Source organism: Bos indicus, chromosome 3 (assembly GCF_029378745.1).
Source record: "Bos indicus isolate NIAB-ARS_2022 breed Sahiwal x Tharparkar chromosome 3, NIAB-ARS_B.indTharparkar_mat_pri_1.0, whole genome shotgun sequence".
In the NCBI taxonomy this organism is placed as follows: Eukaryota; Metazoa; Chordata; class Mammalia; order Artiodactyla; family Bovidae; genus Bos; species Bos indicus.
Window position 1 is genome coordinate 86459248 of NC_091762.1, and position 16914 is coordinate 86476161.

The 16914-nt window shown below is 41.8% G+C and overlaps 1 protein-coding gene across 15 annotated transcripts in view; it reads right to left on the minus strand.

The window, feature by feature from the left end:
* The window catches only part of FGGY (FGGY carbohydrate kinase domain containing), a 525569-nt gene that overhangs the window by 8851 nt on the left and 499804 nt on the right, over positions 1 to 16914 (minus strand). For 14 of the 15 annotated variants that reach the window (XM_070780298.1, XM_019957367.2, XM_019957369.2 and 11 more), the window contains 2 exons: positions 16679 to 16740; positions 10590 to 10819 (listed from right to left, as the gene is read on the minus strand). In XM_070780298.1, coding sequence (XP_070636399.1) covers positions 10738 to 10819; positions 16679 to 16740 — 144 coding nt within the window. In that variant the 3' untranslated portion in view covers positions 10590 to 10737. Of the gene's footprint in view, positions 1 to 10589; positions 10820 to 16678; positions 16741 to 16914 lie in introns of those variants that run through there. The other variant, XR_011564145.1, reaches the window with a different exon arrangement.

Consider the following 16914-nt stretch of genomic DNA (forward strand, 5'->3'; position numbering starts at 1 on the left):
ATTGTCAAAAAGATGATACTAAAATTTCTATGCAACATTGAGATATAAATCAACTCAGTTTTAATGCAACTCACAAAATGTAGTTATCAGAAACTCCATGTGTCACAAAATAGCTATTGGCAGATATATTTTCCATTGAAATTTTGTTGGTCTCAGGGAAAGAGCTTTCTACTCTTTTTAGCTGAAGATCTAACACTGTGTTAAGGTTGTTCATGTTGTAGGTATGGTTTAGGGTTAGGGTGTGCACAGGAAAGTAAGGTAAGAGTGAGATGTCTCTCAGGCTGCTGTGTGCGACTGGAGAGTTTCCTACCTGGAATATATCATAGAGCAGAGGAAGACTTAAAGTTGGAATAAATGGAAATACTAAGTTTGATAATATTACCAAAAAAGGCAGCATTGTATCTTCAGCTGTATTTAACACTAGCTGCTACCCTAATGATTTGATCTATGCTGCACTAAGAGCTAAAATTTAACTGAAAGGATAATTTGATTGAATTGAAAGATTTATCATAATGTGCTCCTAAATAAATACACTCTTTGAGCCTATTTTTAATGACTAGTTTGTGCACGCTCAGTCGTTTCAGTCATGTCAGACTCTTTGTGACCCTATGGACTGCAGCCCATCAGGCTCCTCTGTCCACGGGAGTCTCCAGACAAGAGTACAGGAGTGGGTAGCCATGCCCTCCTCCAGGGGATCTTCCTGACCCAGGGATGGGACACGCACATCCAGCTTTGCAGATGGATTCTTTACTGCTGAGGCACAGGGGAAGCCCCAGTGACTAGTTTGCTAAGTCACTTCAGTCGTGTACGACTCTGTGCAACCCCAGAGACGGCAGCCCACCCGTCCCTGGGGTTCTCCAGGCAAGAACACTGGAGTGGGTTGCCATTTCCTTCTCCAATGCATGAAAGTGAAAAGTGAAAGGGAAGTCGCTCAGTCGTGTCCGACTCTTAGCGACCCCATGGACTGCAGCCCACCAGGCTCCTCTGTCCATGGGATTTTCCAGGCAGGAGTACTGGAGTGGGGTGCCATTGCCTTTTCCAAGTGACTAGTTTAGACCTTGACAATTAATACTCATTTGTAAGGTAATATTTGATGTAGCAAAGTACTGAGTATAGTACATTGATACAGTAAAGCAATTTGTTTCTATAATTCGGTTTCTATAATTAGGTAAAATAACCAAATTTCATTTAATAGCTATTAATTTGCTGAATAAATCTCTTATTCACAGATAACATGAAAGAAACATTCATACAAATCAAGGTAAAACATTACAAACTCTTGGTCAGTTTGGTTCAAATCACTATAGTGGTTCTATATGAGTACAATAAAATGGTCACTACAAAAATGAGATTAAGTCTGGAATATGCCTCACAACTTGTCTCTCTCTCTCTCTCTAGGAGATTCACAATGCACAGAGGGTAAGATTATTCTGGTTCAGTTCAGTTCAGTTCAGTTCAGTCATTCAGTTGTGTCCGACTCTGCGATCTCACCAACTGCAGCATGCCAGGCTTCCCCGTCCATCACCAACTCCTGGAGCTTGCTCAAACTCATGTCCATCAAGTTGGTGATGCCACCCAACCATCTCATCTTCTGTCATCCCCTTCTCCTCCCGCCTCCAATCTTTCCCAGCATCAGGGTCTTTTCCAGTGTGTCAGTTCTTCACATCAGGTAGCCAAAGTATTAGAGCTTCAGCTTTAGCATCAGTCTGAATTATTCTAAGATATCCTATAATAACAAAACCTGTTTTAACTGTTTCCCAAAGTTGGTTGTTCCTGGGTCATTTTCCCAAGGAAAACCTTTATTCTGGCAAACCCTGTTGGCTCCTTATACAACAGTCCTTCCCTCCTCCCCTTTTCTAACAGAACAATGATTTCATTGGAATAGCAACATGCCCAGTCCCAGTGCATCTTGCATTCTCTATGCCAGTCTTGAGAATCCCTAGTGGCAGACCTGTGATGCAGAACCTGGCCAATGAGACCTAAGGAGAAGTCTCCTGAGAGATTCTTCCTTTATCACAAAGTGTGGCATTGCGAACCAGGCCTATTATCCTATTATCCTTTGGATACTGTTCTGTGAAAAATAAGACACCTCTAAAAGTGACAGCCTCTTACAGTCAGGAAGTTACAAAACCTGAGGTCAAAAGCCTTCTGGCTGAGGTGGGAGGAACAGAAAGATAAAAAGGACTTGAATCTTTGATGAAATTGTTGAGTCCAAAAATCAACTTGATGACTGTGCCTGTCTCCATATTTCTTAATAAGAAAATGCAAATTTCATGTAAGCTACTCTCAAACGTGATTTCTGTCACTTGCAGCTCCAACCATCCCAATAGACAAACATTCTCTTGGGCAATGGAATTAAGAGGGTGTCCGGCTGATTTCCTGTGAGATTGAGTGCTCAACACACACTAGTTGGGGAAGGAAGCATGAAGGGTTGTTCAGGGCTGGGACCAAGGGGATTAATTTAACAAGACTGAGTCTGCTGTTCAGATCACAGCAAACTTAGCTTCATGTGAGTCAGTGTGGTGCTAATAGTATGAGGTCTATCCGCTGTGAAGTCCATCAGTAAGGATAAAAAGAGATTATGCTGAGGGAAGAAACAATCTTAAAAATTTAAGTCTCATTCAAGCTGCAAGTCCTGTGGGTTGACTGGGGGTCTCTGCTCTGACTCATCTTCACTCTGGGGCCCAGGAGGAGGGAGAATCCTTGTCTGGACCACTGCTGGTTGTTGTGTAACAGAAAAGAAAGCTCTGGGGATTCTCACTTGACAATCAAAGGCTTGGGCCAGAAATAACACCCATCATTTCTCACAGCTCATTAAACAGAACTGGTTACAAGATTCCACTCAACCATAAAGAGGCCAGGAACGGGAAGCACTCAGAGACCATCTTCACCGGCTATGGCTCACAGCAGCAGGGCTGGCACTGCAACAAAAGTTTCTAGCCAGAAAGAATGCTTGAGTCCCTTGGATTCTCTCTGGGAGGTCTGTCTGGGCAAAAGCCAGGCCTGAGTTGGTGGCTGGAGGGTTTCAGGGAACTGCATTTGGCCTTGGGGGAGAGAGCTCACAAGCACTAGACGAAGTGTCAGGGTTCTATCAAACAGCCCAAAATCCAAGCAGGACTTGGGCCCCAGGAGGGAAACTGGAGGCCTAGATGTTTACCACAAGTTTCTATTTGCTGAGTTCAGGTAGATAAACCTTCCATATGGTTTAATTTGAGAGGAATTTCTGGGGCCAGGTGGGATGGGAGAGAGGATTTGTAAGTCAGAGTAGCAGGAAGGTGAATTTAACCAACTTATGGTTGAAGGAGAGCCAAAGTTCCACCCAGGGAGATAGTTTCAAAAGTCAAATTTGAAGGGATTAGTGAGGCCAGAAATAAGAGAATAAGTAAACAAAGCCCGAGTTCAGGAGGATTACATGTGGAACGCAATGTAATGTGAGGCATGGACTTTGACAAGTAGCTTAGGAATAATGCAGTGAACCATGTGAGAGGACTCAACATTTCTTTCTTTGTGTCCAGCATAAGAAGAATTGCGCAATTTCAAGGGGTCATGCCAGACTGGACAAACATGTTTGTTCCTTAGGGGAGAAGCCTGTGATTTAGTGAGGCTCCCAGTGCCTTGGGCCTAAGGGCAGAAAGACAAATTCCAGACTCACTGGCTGGGGAAGAGCTGCAGCTGGTCTGAACTGGGTGTACACAGCCTGGGTGTACCTTGGGGATGGAGCAGAGCTGAGTCTTCAGGTGAAAGACCTTCAGTACCTGAGCTTAGCAGAGCTGAAAAGGAGGGCTGGCTGTTTCATCACTTACAGATGGCTTTTCAAGACAGACCTACATTACTGGCAGCCTTGGATCTCTCTCAACACCACTCATTGGGCATCTAGAATGAGATTTCTGGGCATTTGAAATCTCTTTCTACGTATATTCCCTTTCTCAGTGACTTGCACCTGGCCCCTTGATGCCCTGACAAGAACTATTCCGGCACTCTTGACCTAGTAAGAACCCATTAATCACTGTTTGTTATGGATGGAACATAGAACTTCTATCCACAGAAACTGGATATAAAGTTGTCCAACCTGACTGGAAACAATGCTTCTTGAAACTTTATGATGTAAAATTGGATTGATTGAGGAGAAAAACTGCTATCTGTTGCAATTCTATTTTATATCAGGCACTGCGCCAGGCGGGGCTTCCCAAGTGGCACTTCCCACGTGCCGATGCAGGAGACGTGAGATGGGGATTCTATCCCTGGGTCTGAAAGATCTCCTGGAGGAGGATACAGCAACCCACTCCAGTATTCTTGCCTGGAGAATCCCATGGACAGAGAAACCTGGTGGCCTATAATCCATAGGGTCACAAAGATTCAGACATGACCGAAGCAATTTAACATTCACACACATGCTGGGCCAGGTACTTCAAAACATCATCCCATTTACTTCTCACATTAGTCATGAGGCAGGTTTTCTTTTCTTTCACTTTATAAATAAGGACCAGAGACTCACAGGTTAATTAGCTTGCATGAGTTTATACACTGTGTGGATCAGTAAGCAATGAAGCTGTGTTCTGAAGGCAGGACTCCATAGCTCAAGGCGTTATCACTTCACCACTCTGCAGACAATAGAAATAACACAGTACTTTGACCAACCAATGAGCATCACAAGGGGCCTCCTAGATATTATTTATACATCTGCTAAAGAGGGGAACCACAGAGGAGAGAGCAATTAGCTAACTAGTGAATCATCCTCTGTTGCACAAATAAGCTAATTGAATTTACTTAGGAAGAAACAAGGCCCCCCTGTTTCTGCTATCCAGTCTTGGGCCAGTTAATTTACCTCTTGGAGCCCTGGTTTCTGTATCTATAAAATGTGATCTCCCCCTTTGTCAGGGATTCCCTTACCAATCCATTTATAAGGATTAGCTGAGATTATATATGTTCAATCAATACGGATACTGAAAAGAAATATTCAAATGGAAGACATCATTATTGACTTTGCCCACCAGACATTATAAGTAAAATATTTTCCACTTCATGTGTTAAAATTGTACAGGAGGGAGCCAGGCTAACCCTAGATTTTAACAAGAAAACATTTCTAATCAAGACATCAGACATAACTTAAGCAAACAAAATTAGGTCTTTAGAACAATTTATTCTAATATGTAATTTTAAATGATTTTCTGTATAGAATAGAAATGGATCGTAAGATTAATGAGTGAGCTAATCACAAGTTAGGAAACCTGAATTTATTAGCAGTAGTCTTTAAGTTACTTTTGCTTTATAAATTTTATATAATTGCCAAATATTTAGAAGTACAGGCAGAAACATCCTTTTAAAAATGTACTGCTTTTTAAGTTCTTTCTATGAAAACTAGGAAAGGAAAAAAACAATTTTTTATATGCAAGACTTCCTGCTATTAACCGTCAATAACACTTAAGTGTATTTTTGGAGACATGAAACAGCACAAAGATGCTTCTGTAATTCATTAGAAGGCCCTTCTTAAGTATAATTATATTACACAGCTCTGCTTGGTCATTAGTTTCTTGTTTAGCAACAATGTCCTTCATTTTAAATCCTTTGATGGTAATCATTTGTAACTATGCCCTTGAATTCTGAAAGCATGTGTACCACAGCCCTGATGAACAATGGGTATTTCTGGACAATGACGTAACTGGTTTCCCATAAGAGATCATACAGAAATGGCCTGTAAGAACACTAACAATTTGCAGAAGGCTTCTGAGCTTGGAGTACAGCCCCAAATGTGGTGTGTGCTTATGCATGTACATGTGTGTGCTTGTGCAATAAAAAACTAAAACCAAGTCGTTAGATACAAGGCATGATTTTCTTAATGGCTTAATAACCATGTCACATTTTAAAGTTTTTGATGCTGCTTAAATTAAGGTGTGTTAACACATATCAAGGAGAAGGCAATGGCACCGCACTCCAGTACTCTTGCCTGGAAAATCCCATGGACGGAGGAACCTGGTAGGCTGCAGTCCATGGGGTCGCTAAGAGTTGGACACGTCTGAGCGGTTTTACTTTCACTTTTCACTTTCATGCATTGGAGAAGGAAATGGCAACCCACTCCAGTGTTCTTGCCTGGAGAATCCCAGGGATGGTGGAGCCTGATGGGCTGCCGTCTATGGGGGTCGCACAGAGTCGGACACGACTGAAGTGACTTAGCAACACATATCATAGATTGACCTGAGAGTGAGACATTTTGGAGATATTTTTAGTTTTACCCGTCTTCTTTGTGCAGAAAAATGTCTCATGTTTGTGTATTTACTTACATATACATATATTGAGCACCCATATGCATTGGGAACTATTTAGGTGCATAGAACCCAGATCTTGGTTTCCACAAGAGCAACCAGGTCAGTGGCAGGGGAACAAATAAGTCAACCTGAATAACCTGATTATCCTCCAGCCTGTGAGAAACAGAGGATCACGTTAATGTTAAGACTTTAATGCTCCAGCTTGTTACCCTCACCTGCTGATCTAGTGCCTCCTCAAAGCTGGGTGTTTCCAGGGATGGCCTACAATACTTTGACCACACCCCTTGGAACACACTCTATCCTTCTGCCCGCTAGTGCAACCAGCAACAACACAGACTGCTCTGATATTAAGACCAACTGCCCAGCTGGGATCCCCCTGAGAGGGCATCGTGTTCAGCTGCTGCACTTGGACGCTAGCGTCAGGTCCTGCTGTCTATCCCTGCTCTGCACCACATCAAACGTTCTGCTGTCCCTGTCTTTTCTTCCCTGTTTCCCTCCTCTCCCAGCTTTTGTTCTTCCAGGCTCTTTGGAAAGCCATATTTACATTCTTCACATATGGCAAGTGTTTTTGGTCAAAAGAAAAAAATCTGCACTGTGCTCCTTAGCACAGTGATTTGAGAAACAAGACTGGCTTCAACTTGAAAGAAAAGCTTGTGGTAGGCAACCAAATCAAACAAAAATCCCCAGAACCACTCTGGCCACACTGTAATTCTTATTCGTAAAAGCTAAATACGCTTACACTTTACAGGTGTGCATTAAATAAAACCCCCCCCTTACCAGTACAAGAAGGTGAGTACTGGAGTCATTAAAATTTTTATTATTGAGCCACCAATGGTTAAAGAAAGCCATATAGACATCTACATTTTCCTAAGACACTGGCATTATAGTAAGAACCAGAATTATTTTCTTAGAGATTAGCCATCTGGCCACATGGCATCAGAGAACACTGTGGGAACAATACTTGCAGAGTGTCTATTACCCACTGAGGTAGGGCCTTTATGTTTTCTTCACTGAATCCTTATGACCAACATTAGGAGGTAAGTAACAGGTAGGTAAGCACTGACAGAGAAAGAGACTGAGGCTTACAGGTTAAGTATCTTACCCAAGGCTTTTCAGCCCTTCTAACTTAGTTCAGCTCCCTACTCTTAAGATGCCGGAGCATTTCTAGGATTCCCATGTTCCTTGCCTCTTTTGTGTGTTGTCCTTTCTCTATAAAGCAATGGGAACCCTAGGTCAGGTTTGGTTTGGATAGGAGTGGCCTCAAAGAATGACCAGTAGCTCCGCTAGTTACTCACATCAGAAGCACTCTAACCAAAGAGCAGATGGATAGTAGAGACAGATTCCTTTGTAGCTGTTATTACTACACCAAGGAAACACTCCAAGTTTTGCACCCACAGAGATCTGGACTTGTATCCTGTCTCTACTACCACCTGAGGGACTCGGGGCAAGCTGTTTAACTTCTCTGAGCCTTAGCTTTCTCAACTGCAATGTGAAGTTAATGCTACCTACTTCTCCACACTATGGTAAGGATTATAGGAAAGACTTGGCAAACAGTGGCTAATTATTCTCCCTCCTACCTTTGCAGTTCCTGGAGGCACAGCTCCTGCATTCATCACTGCTTTGCCAGAGTGGGGCCAGGCCTGCCCTGGTCTCTAAGTCAGTGTTGATCAGCATTAGGAGCCTAGGCCTGTCAGACTGTGGTCCTGACATCTCGCCTAGATCCTGCTGTACCTGACTTCTCCTCGGTCTTTATCATCCCTAGCTCAGGTTCTGTCTGGGGTCTAGGTGAATGAACTGGTCTTCTTCCTGCTGCCAAAGCCTGCTGGATTGAATGGCCACACTCACTTTACACCCTACTCCATGCCCAAGATCTTGATGTCCTTTAGATGCTATAGAATGCTATTATAGAGCTGGCCTCTGCAACTGGGTATGATCATCCTACTCATAATTTGTATTGTTATTGTTATTTTTCTGAGCATCTCCTCAGAAGTTAGAAGTGAAACCAGGCCTAGTCTGCAATGCAGGAGACCTGGGTTTGATTCCTGGGTTGGGGAGATTCCCTGGAGAAGGAAATGGCAACCCACTCCAGTATTCTTGCCTGGAGAATCCCATGGACAGAGAAGCCTAGCAGGCTACAGTCTATGGGGTCACAATAGTCGGCCACAACTTAGCGACTAAACCACCACTGAGCATCTCCTAGGTGACAGGCCCTGCAAAAAGACAGGTATGGTCCAGACAATGGAGCTAAGTTCCTTACAAGTATGATTTCACTTAATCCTTGTTATGATCTGGTAAAGTAGGTACTATGAACATCTTCATTTAAAAACTGAAACTTGGGAAGACTGAGGGACTTTCTTCAAGTCATGCAGGAAGTTAGAGGTGAAACCAGGCCAAGAATCCCAAGCCAAGGGTCACAGACATTATACCATAATGCTCCATCCAATCTGTCAGTCTCCCACTTTTCTGGCTGTTTGATATGCTCTGTGGCAGCAGATGCCTTCTTTCAATGCGGCGACTCTTACAACGTACTGTGATTAATTTACTCGTTTCTGTTTTTCTTTAGACTGGAAGAGCCCTGAGGTTTTTTTTTTTTTTTTTTAATCCCTGTACTCCAGTGTGTAGCACAATAAGAATGAGAAATACGAAGAAGAATAATACGAAATAAGATACGAAATAAGAATAAGAAATACGAAATCCTATCCTGACACAGAATAACAAATACGAAATCCTAAAGAGGTTCACTGACCGAGTGGTAGTGGTGACTTTTCTACCTGCTGACTTATGTTGCTGAGGTTGCATACGCTTTCTATCCAAATTCGTCTGAAGGATGACAGCTCTGGAATCAACACTGGCAGTTACTCTTGGGTCCAAAATGGTATGTGTGTGAATGTACATATTGCGTGTGTTTGTATGTATGTATTATGATATCAACTAAAGTAACTGTAGTTGTGTTTTCAAACACTTGTCTGCATCAAAAACTTTAAGCCACCATGCTTCTTTTCCACACACTTTGCATGACATAAATACTTTTAAAGAATATAGTCTATTAAAAGAATAGAATGCTGCCCAATTTGGGTTTCAGCTAATGCTTCCTTCTGATTAGATGGAGGCTATGAGTTCCCAGCCAGAATGATGTTGTGTCCTTTTCAGGCTGTCACATCTGGAGGCCCCTGATGTCTATTTATGCATCTGAAGTTAATTTTGATCACCCAGTCAAGACGCTGTCCTATGTCTTCCCTGCGTGGTTAACATTTTTTTTCCCTTCTTTCAACTGATAAACAATCTATGAGGAGACATTTTAAGACCACACAAATCCGGTTACTCATCAAAATTTCCTTCTGGATTCATTGATGATTCCTGCCTGTACCTATCTTTAATATGATGTTTGCAAGATGACTCTTCTGCAGTTAAAAGGAGTGGTGGTGGTGGTTTCATCATTAAACTGTGTCCAACTCTTTGCAATGTCTCAGTCTAAACTGGATCCTATGCAGGAGGGAAAAATGCCATAGAAGACATTTTTGAATTATTGACAAAATCAGAATATGAATGGAAGATTAAATAAAAGCACTATATAAAAATTAAGGCTACTGAAATTTACTCTCAAGTGATTCATAAAAATCTGTGTGTATATGTATTCTTATGAGAATGAATATATATGAGTATACACACACTCACACATAGAGGGAACATATAAATGGGAAAGCAGATGGATGGGATAATTATTCAAAGGTAATGGGTGTTCCCTCTATTATTCCTATTCTTGCAACTTTTCTGTAAGTTTGAAATTATTTCCAAATAAATTAACAACAAGTGTTTAGCCATCTCTAGAATAAACATTTGGAGAAGGCAATGGCACCCCACTCCAGTACTCTTGCCTGGAAAATCCCATGGACGGAGGAGCCTGGTAGGCTGCAGTCCATGGGGTCGTGAAGAGTTGGACATGACTGAGCGACTTCACTTTCACTTTTCACTCTCATGCATTGGAGAAGGAAATGGCAACCCACTCCAGTGTTCTTGCCTGGAGAATCCCAGGGACGGGGGATCCTGGTGGGCTGTCTTCTATGGGGTTGCACAGAGTTGGACATGACTGAAGTGACTTAGCAGCAGCAGCAGAATAAACATTGGATGTCCCACATGAAGTGATGTACGTCTTTAGTGACTGGCATCAAATCAATTACCAAGGACCATTTCTCCTGGATGGAATGATCCCCAAGTTCCAGTCCCATAGGAGATCCTATGCTACCTGGTGAAACTTCTGTCTCCATGATGGTGCCCATGGCAACTACCAAGTAAATAATGGTGGTATTTTGAAATGGAAGACTCTAGTTTTGGTTGCATGTGTCTCAGCTTTCTTTATTAAAAGGCAATGCAGAAATGAATGAAATGATACCTAAGGGTCTCGAATGTAAGGTGAAATGACAGAGGTCCCCGATGCAATGATATGAAACCTGGCATCAGCCCCTGCAAGCTCTGCTCAGTCCCCTTTCATGATGGCTGCATACTCCTTCTGGTGTTCAACCAGCTTCAGGAATACTTGATATTTCTTGTCATAATACCTGTAGGAAAAAAATAATCATGTTGAATGATCTCAACAAAACTGCTGTGCAGCTTCCCCCAAGGTTTAGAAGAACAGGAATGTCTGTTTCGGTTCTGCAGACACTTCCCACTCTTTGGATGCGGACGGCACCCTGAGTCACATGTTTCACACCCACTATCTTTAACCTCCATGGGTGAATCTACATCTCCATGTTAGAGGTAAAGATTTTATATCTGAGAGCTGCTCAAGGAGGCAAATCTAAGAGTATCACTAAAAATGGGCAGAGCTGGAATTCAAACTCAGGGCTGCCTGATTTCAAAGCCTCCACCATAACATAGTGAAAAACCCAGGGCTGACACAGGACTTTTTGCATTCTCAGCTTCAATAAGTATTTCATATATGACTACTCCACCCCTACTCCAGTTTAGTGACTGGTTTAAAGTCATAGCCTGCCCAGAGATGAGACTGAGTGTTTTAATCACCCTTTGCAGATTCTGCACCTGTGTTTCCTTTGCAGACTGCTTTATCTGGGAGTAAAACCCTATGAAAACATGACTAACGCCTCTCCTGGAGCTGCACCCTGCCTTCCAGGCATCCCACAGAGGACCCTCCTCTCCTGTACTCTCTGGCTGAGTCTTCAAATGAGACGTGTTAGAACTAGTGTTGCCCATGAGTCAGACAGCAGAGCAGCTGAAGCTACCTTGGCATCACAATCTTCAAAAGGACAATAGTAGCTAAGACCAGTTATACTTGCAGATGGCAGCTTGGCCCTTATTCCTTTTGGCTGGGAGAAAGGGTAAGGGGTTAATGAAACCTGTCTAACATGCCTTGGTAGATTCTGAGGTTCTTTGAAAAGAAGTCTTCATGAAGGAACTTTGGGGCAAGCTTGGGAATTGGGGGTGAGAGAGTGTAAAAGTAACCCTGGATTACACATAGGGACTTCTACCTGTAACACGCAGGGCTAAATGGATCAACAGGAATACAACCCCCCAGTGCCACCCCACCCCCACCCCAGCATTTCCACTTTAAGAATTCTGGTAACTTAAGAGCTGTGATGGGGCCAAACACACGGTTAAGAAGTGGACTTTGAGGCCTGGGTTTGAGTCTCAGCTTGGCCTCATTGCTAGTTGTGTGACCATGGATATTTTACTTAATCTATTCGTTCCTAAATGTCCTATTTGTAAATGGGACAGCTCTCAACCTCAGACAGCTCTCTACCTCAAGAGAGCTGTTATGTGAACTAAATGAGGTAATATTTGAGAAGCTCTTAGAACAGCACCAGGATCATAGCAAGTGATATCAACGCTGGCTATGGCTACTCCTTAAAAATTAATGTTCCAGTCTTATCATCAATCTCACTATATGTAGGTTCTACGAAAACTCGCTCTATGAGCCTCCAAATTTGTTAACCACAGAATGATTTGGGGAACAGCAATTTGCTTCTTCTAATGTTACTCTCAGACAGTCTAATGTCAATAATTTTTTTTTTCACTATATGAGATGGATTTTCTGACTCTGGGGACACTTCTAGAAGGGAGCTTGGGTCAGTATTCCTTCTCATATACTTCAAGATTTCCAGTTTTAATACTGAAACCTTCGCAGCAACTTCGTACAGTGGGAAAAGCATCGGCTTTTCAGGCAGAGAAGGCTAGGTGATTTGGGGGAACTTCTTTAAATGGCCCAAGTCTCAGTTTCCCCGCTGTTAGAGGGATGATAACAGTACCTAATGTCACAGAGTGACTGAACTGTAAACATGAAAATGAACACCAAGTACTCTCCAGGCTGTCAAACTCTTACACACGTGAGCTAATGTTCTTATATCCTTCTAGTATTCTGAAATGTCAAGAGATGGATAGACTGTTATTCAGGCATAAAAAAGAATGAAATAATTAATGAAATTTGCAACCACATGGATGGACATAGAGATTATCATACTAAGTGAAGTCAGAAAGAGAAAAATACCATATGGTATCACTTATACATGGAATCCAAAAAAAATTATACAAATTAACTATTTACAAAACAGAAATAGACTCACTGATATAGAAAACAAACTTATGGTTACCAAAAGAGAAAGGGAAGGAGGAATAAATTAGGAGCTTGGAATTAAAATACATACACTACTATATATAAAATAAATAAGCAACAAGAACCTACTGTATAGCACAAGGAACTATACTTAATATCTTGTAATAAACTATAATGGAAAAGAATCTAAAGAAGAATATATATATACACACACACATACACACACATACGCACACATATATACATATCTGCATAACTGAATCACTTTGCTATATGCCTGACACATAACACAACACATTATAAATTAACTACACTTCAACAACAACAACAAAAAAAGAGAGATGGATAGACTATATTTTCCCTTTTTTATACATGGCAAGCTGAGGTCCCAAGGCACTTCTTTCCCTGTGCTTTTAATTTTTCAATCTTTTTTTATTGTGGTAAAATATACATACCACGGCTTCCCTGGTGACTCAGATGGTAAAGTGTCTGCCTGCAATGTGGGAGACCTGGGCTCGATCCCTGTGTTAGCAAGATCCCCTGGAGAAGGAAATGGCAACCCACTCCAGTACTTGTGCCTAGAAAATTCCATAGACCAAGGAGCCTGGTAGGCTACAGTCCACAGGGTCACAAAGAGTCAGACACGACTGAGCAACTTCACTTCACTTCATACATACCACGAAATTGACCGTTTTAGACATTTTAAACTGCACGATTTAGTAGTATTAAGCACATTCATATCACTGTACAGTCATCGCCACCATCTATCCACGGAACAGTTTCCACCTTGCAAAACTAAAACTCTACCCATTAAACAGTAACTTCGCTTTCTCTCCTTCTCCCTAGTCTCTAGCCACCACCATTCTATTTTCTGTCTCTCTGAATTCAACTATACTAGGTTCCTCATGTAAGTGGCATGCCATGCTAAGTCCCTTCAGTCGTGTTTGACTCTGTGCAACCCTATGGACTATAACCCACCAGGCTCCTCTATCCATGGGGTTCTCCAGGCAAGATTACTGGAGTGGCTTGCCATTTCCTTCTCCAGGGAGTGGCATGTAAATGGAATCATACGGTATTTGTCATTTTCTGACTGACTCTTTTCACTAACATAATGTCCTCAAGGCCCATCCATGTTGCAGCATATTTCAGAATCCTATTTTTTAAGGCTGAATAATATTCTATCATATGTACATACCACTTTTTCTTCATGTATTCAACTGTTGGTGGACACCTAAGTTGCCTTCATTCAACTACTGTGAATAATGCTGCTGTGAACATGGGTGCCTAAATACCCAGAAGTGGACTTTCTGGGTTATATAATAATTCTATCTTTACATTTTGAGGAACCACTGTATTATTTTTGACAGAGGATGCACCATTTTACATTCCCACTAGCAGTGGGCAAGGGATCCAGTTTTTCTGCACCCTTGTAAATAAAAGTGAAAAGTGAAAGTGTTAGTTGCTCAGTCCTTGTGACCCTATGGACTATTGCCCACCAGGCTCCCCTGTCTATGGACTTCTCCAGGCAAGAACACTGGAGTGGGTAGCCATTCCCTTCTCCAGGGGATCTTCCCAACCCAGGGATTGAACCCAGGTCTCCTGCATTGCGGGCGGATTCTTTACCATCAGAGCCACCAGGGAAGCCCCTACTAGTTAATTTTTGCTTTTTTGACAGTAGCCATCCTAATGATTGTAAATTTGTATCTCATTGTGGTTTTGATTTGCATTTCCCTAAAGATTAGTGATGTTGATCTTTTCATGTGCTTACTGGCTATATATTATTTTTGGAGAAATGTCTATTCAAAGTCCTTTGCCCATTTTTGATTTGGGTTGTTGGTTTTCTTGTTGTTGAGTTTTAAGAGTTATCTGTATATGGATATTAATCCTTGATCAGATAATCCTCGATCCTTCCATCTTGGGTCTGTGTGGCACAGACCTGAGTGAGTGTTTTGTTCAGACAAGAACATGATTTGAGTCAAGATGTTGAGAAATGCCCGGAAGGAAACCGGCTCTCTTTCCACTTGCAAATCTTCGGGCCACCTGCAGATGGTGCTAGAGCACCGTGTGTGGCTCCCTCGCAGAGGCCCGCTCCCAGCTGACAGCAAGAAATCAAGGATTCTTCTCAAAAGAACACGTGGGACCTACTCAAAGAACTGAAAAACAGACTTTCCTCAAAAGTCTTCGGAGGGTCAGTGAGGAGATGGAAAGAAGAATCTGTTTCTAATTTCAACAAAAGAGGGATGTTGCTAGCCCAGGGCTCCCACCGCCGCCGGGAACTCAGATCTCTCCATGTTCTGGCATTGAGCTCCTGCAGGTACCGGTCTGCTTTACAACCCCGGTATTTAGAGAGGGGTTTATATTCAGGGGATTAACAGCTCCCATTTGGAGATCTTCTAAGACAATAAAAGGTGGATGGCTTTTTCCATGGACCATTCCACTCTGTTAAACGTTGATCATACTTTGGTGGGATCAGCACCTTTTCTTGTCCATTACATAAGGTAGAATTTGCTTTTATGTCTTAACCTCAAATACTTTCCTAAAATGATAAAGCCACTGGCACAATTGTTCCTTCATCTCTAAACTGAAAACCAGTGAGTCAGTATAGGTTCTTTTCATCTCTCAAACGGATTGTTGAAAAGTTTTCCATCTGGTCTCTCTGCTTCTACCCTTAGGCCCTCTCATGCATCCTCTAAGAGGATCTTTCTAATATCTGCATCTGAACAGGTCCCACCACTCCTTAAAATTCACTATCTCCATTCTGCTGGTAGGATGAAACCTGAGGTCCTTAGCTCCCTCACAGCTCCCTATGAGAGGAACCCTCTGTTCCCCCAACACCCTGTTCCATTTCCTATCATCTCCCATCTCATACTTTGCATTTCAGAATTATGAGTTGTTTAGAGTTTCCTAAATATACTATGCTGTTCCCACCTTTATAACTTGGCCTTTCTTATTCCCTCTACTGACAGAAGTTCTTTTTGGTTTTGGTTTGACAATTTCTTTTAAGCATTTAAAGTCAGGTAAACTTAACCTCCTCTCAAAAGCTTTCCCTTACTCCTACAGGGTCAAATTTTCTTCTGCTTTGGGTTACTTTATCACCTGGTAATACTTTTATTATAAAACATACCTGTTTGTCCTGAAGTGATCTATTACATAAATAAGATTGTGTCTTACTCTCTTCTAAGTCCTGCCTAGATGTCAAGGAGCATAATGGCTTAAAGATAGGAGGGACTCAATAAATAAGTGTTTTGTGAATTGGGGTTAAAACATTAATCAAAATGATGGTGGTCTACTGTATAGCACAGGGAACTATACTCAATATTGTAATAACTATAAAGGAACAGAATCTGAAAAAGACACACACACAGACACAGACACACACACACAGGCATGCATATATATAACTGAACTGCTGTGCTGTATACCTGAAACTAACAGGATATTGTAAATCAAATATACTTCAATTAAAAAAAAAAAAAGTCATGTTGTAACCCTCAAAGTCACGTAATGCAAAGGCAAAGGGTGGAGGAACAGATAGATGCTACTGTGTGGGAAGACATGAGATTTCCATTTTAGGACAGATGAGACCAGATTTGCTGTTAATGATCTAAGGAAAAGAAATTGATTTGAAGTTCAAAGTTCAGAAGCTAATATTTGACCCCCAGGTCTGGCCCTTCCTGGCTCTGCGATCTTAGGGAACTGAAAAGGACTTTACCTTTCTGAGATGTAGTTTTATCAACTATGAAATGAAAAGGCTGGCTTGCTGATCCCTGCGGTTTATTCCAGCTCTAAAGTTGCATGTGTCTGTTGTTTTCATTCCTCAGCATTGTGGACAGAAAACATATAAACTTACCTTTTATCCTCATGTCTAGGAAACACGACTTTTCCAACTTTGCTCATTTTTGCCATTGCCTCCTGTCAAATAGAAAACAGAACACAGCTAAGTTGGAAAGTTAAAACCTAAGTGAGGCCTATCACGGGCAAAAACATGTTAATGAGAATTTATTTCCCCTTAAGAGATTCAGTGAGTTCATTTTTTTTCAACTTAATATCTCTAGTGTTAAGATGAAAACCCAATGAATATTAAAA